General features: G+C 40.8%; 1 protein-coding gene across 1 annotated transcript; it reads right to left on the reverse strand.

Moving 5' to 3' along the window:
- Window positions 1-251: 251 nt before the first annotated feature.
- Window positions 252-1,118, reverse strand: LOC104585751 (protein H2A.7). Its single transcript, XM_010242728.3, has 2 exons — window positions 824-1,118; window positions 252-695 (listed from the first exon to the last, which is right to left on the reverse strand). The coding sequence occupies exons 1-2, from the start codon at window positions 1,010-1,012 to the stop codon at window positions 474-476; spliced, it is 411 nt and encodes a 136-aa protein (XP_010241030.1). The 5' UTR covers window positions 1,013-1,118; the 3' UTR covers window positions 252-473.
- Window positions 1,119-1,380: the final 262 nt, after the last annotated feature.

The raw sequence follows: 1,380 nt of genomic DNA on the forward strand, positions 1-1,380 counted from the left end.
ATTAATTTAACAAATTTGTATATTTTAATTCATGCGAATATTTAAGTACTCCGTACTACAGGTCAATGCAAAATTCTGAATTACTACGGACTACTTAAATATTCTGGACTGATCAGTCATTCTCCCAAAAAAAATCAACACAGAGGAGAGCATCAAGAATTTTTTTACGAGCCCAGATTCATTAGCCTCCATTTATCAATTGAGTCACAATCCAAAAGTATCCAAAATGAAAAAAAAAAATCGCAACCCAATTGAACAGAAGAGAAACCATATCTCAAGGAGTTTGTAGAAAATCACGAAGTTTTACCCAAATTCACAGGGATTACATCTCCATCCTTTTCGTTAATCTACATTGACAACCTCCAACCACATCCAGAAAAGAAACAAAGAAAAACCTCAGACCTAAAATACAAAGAATCGAAAACCTAACTACAGATTTCTTTCTTTTCCTGTCCACAATGCTAAAAACAAATCTAACTCTCATCATCAGCAGAGACAGATTTGGAAGAACCAGTCCCGGTCTTCTTCGGCAACAACAAATTGTGGATGTTGGGCATTACACCACCACTTGCGATCGTAACCGTGCCAAGCAACCTGCTAAGTTCTTCATCATTCCTCACTGCCAATTGAATGTGTCTTGGCACGATTCTCGTCTTCTTGTTATCCCTCGCTGCGTTCCCAGCCAATTCCAACACCTGCAATCGAATTTAAATCATTAACAAATTAGTCAAATATTCAAAGCCATACATAAGATAGACAAAAGCACCGTTAAAATTTAAACAAAGAAAGACGAAGGAGGAACCCTAGTCAGGACGAAACAAACCTCGGCTGCGAGATACTCGAGAACGGCGGCGAGATACACCGGAGCACCGGCACCAACTCGCTCTGCGTATTTACCGGCTTTCAGAAACCTAGCGATCCTTCCGACCGGAAATTGAAGCCCGGCCTTGCTGCTTCTGGATGTCGCCTTCTTCGAAGCTCCGGCTCCCAGAGATTTTCCCCTTCCGGCCATATCTAATTTCCGAAAAAGAAATTTAGCGAGTTCTGAGAGGGACGAGAGATTTGAAGCGGGGAGGATAGTCACAGAGATAGGAAGACGACGGAGTCTGAAAAATACATTTGGCGGTTCTCTTATGTCGTATTTATATATGATGGTGGATGAAATCAGCCAATAATAAGCAATGACGCGGATCGCGATCTTCGACCGTTCATTAAAGTTTATATGAACGGTTAGATGGAGTTTTTGATTTTGCTGTTTGGATCGAAGACGGAGCAGGACACTTGGACTGTTGGATCCATAAAAGGAAGCCTACAAAATAAACATGAAGAGAACAAAAAATAACGAAACTGCCGTTGATATCCCAAACTTAATCGCGCAAA

Source organism: Nelumbo nucifera, chromosome 1, assembly GCF_055504915.1.
Source record: "Nelumbo nucifera cultivar China Antique chromosome 1, China Antique-T2T, whole genome shotgun sequence".
NCBI classification, from domain to species: Eukaryota; Viridiplantae; Streptophyta; class Magnoliopsida; order Proteales; family Nelumbonaceae; genus Nelumbo; species Nelumbo nucifera.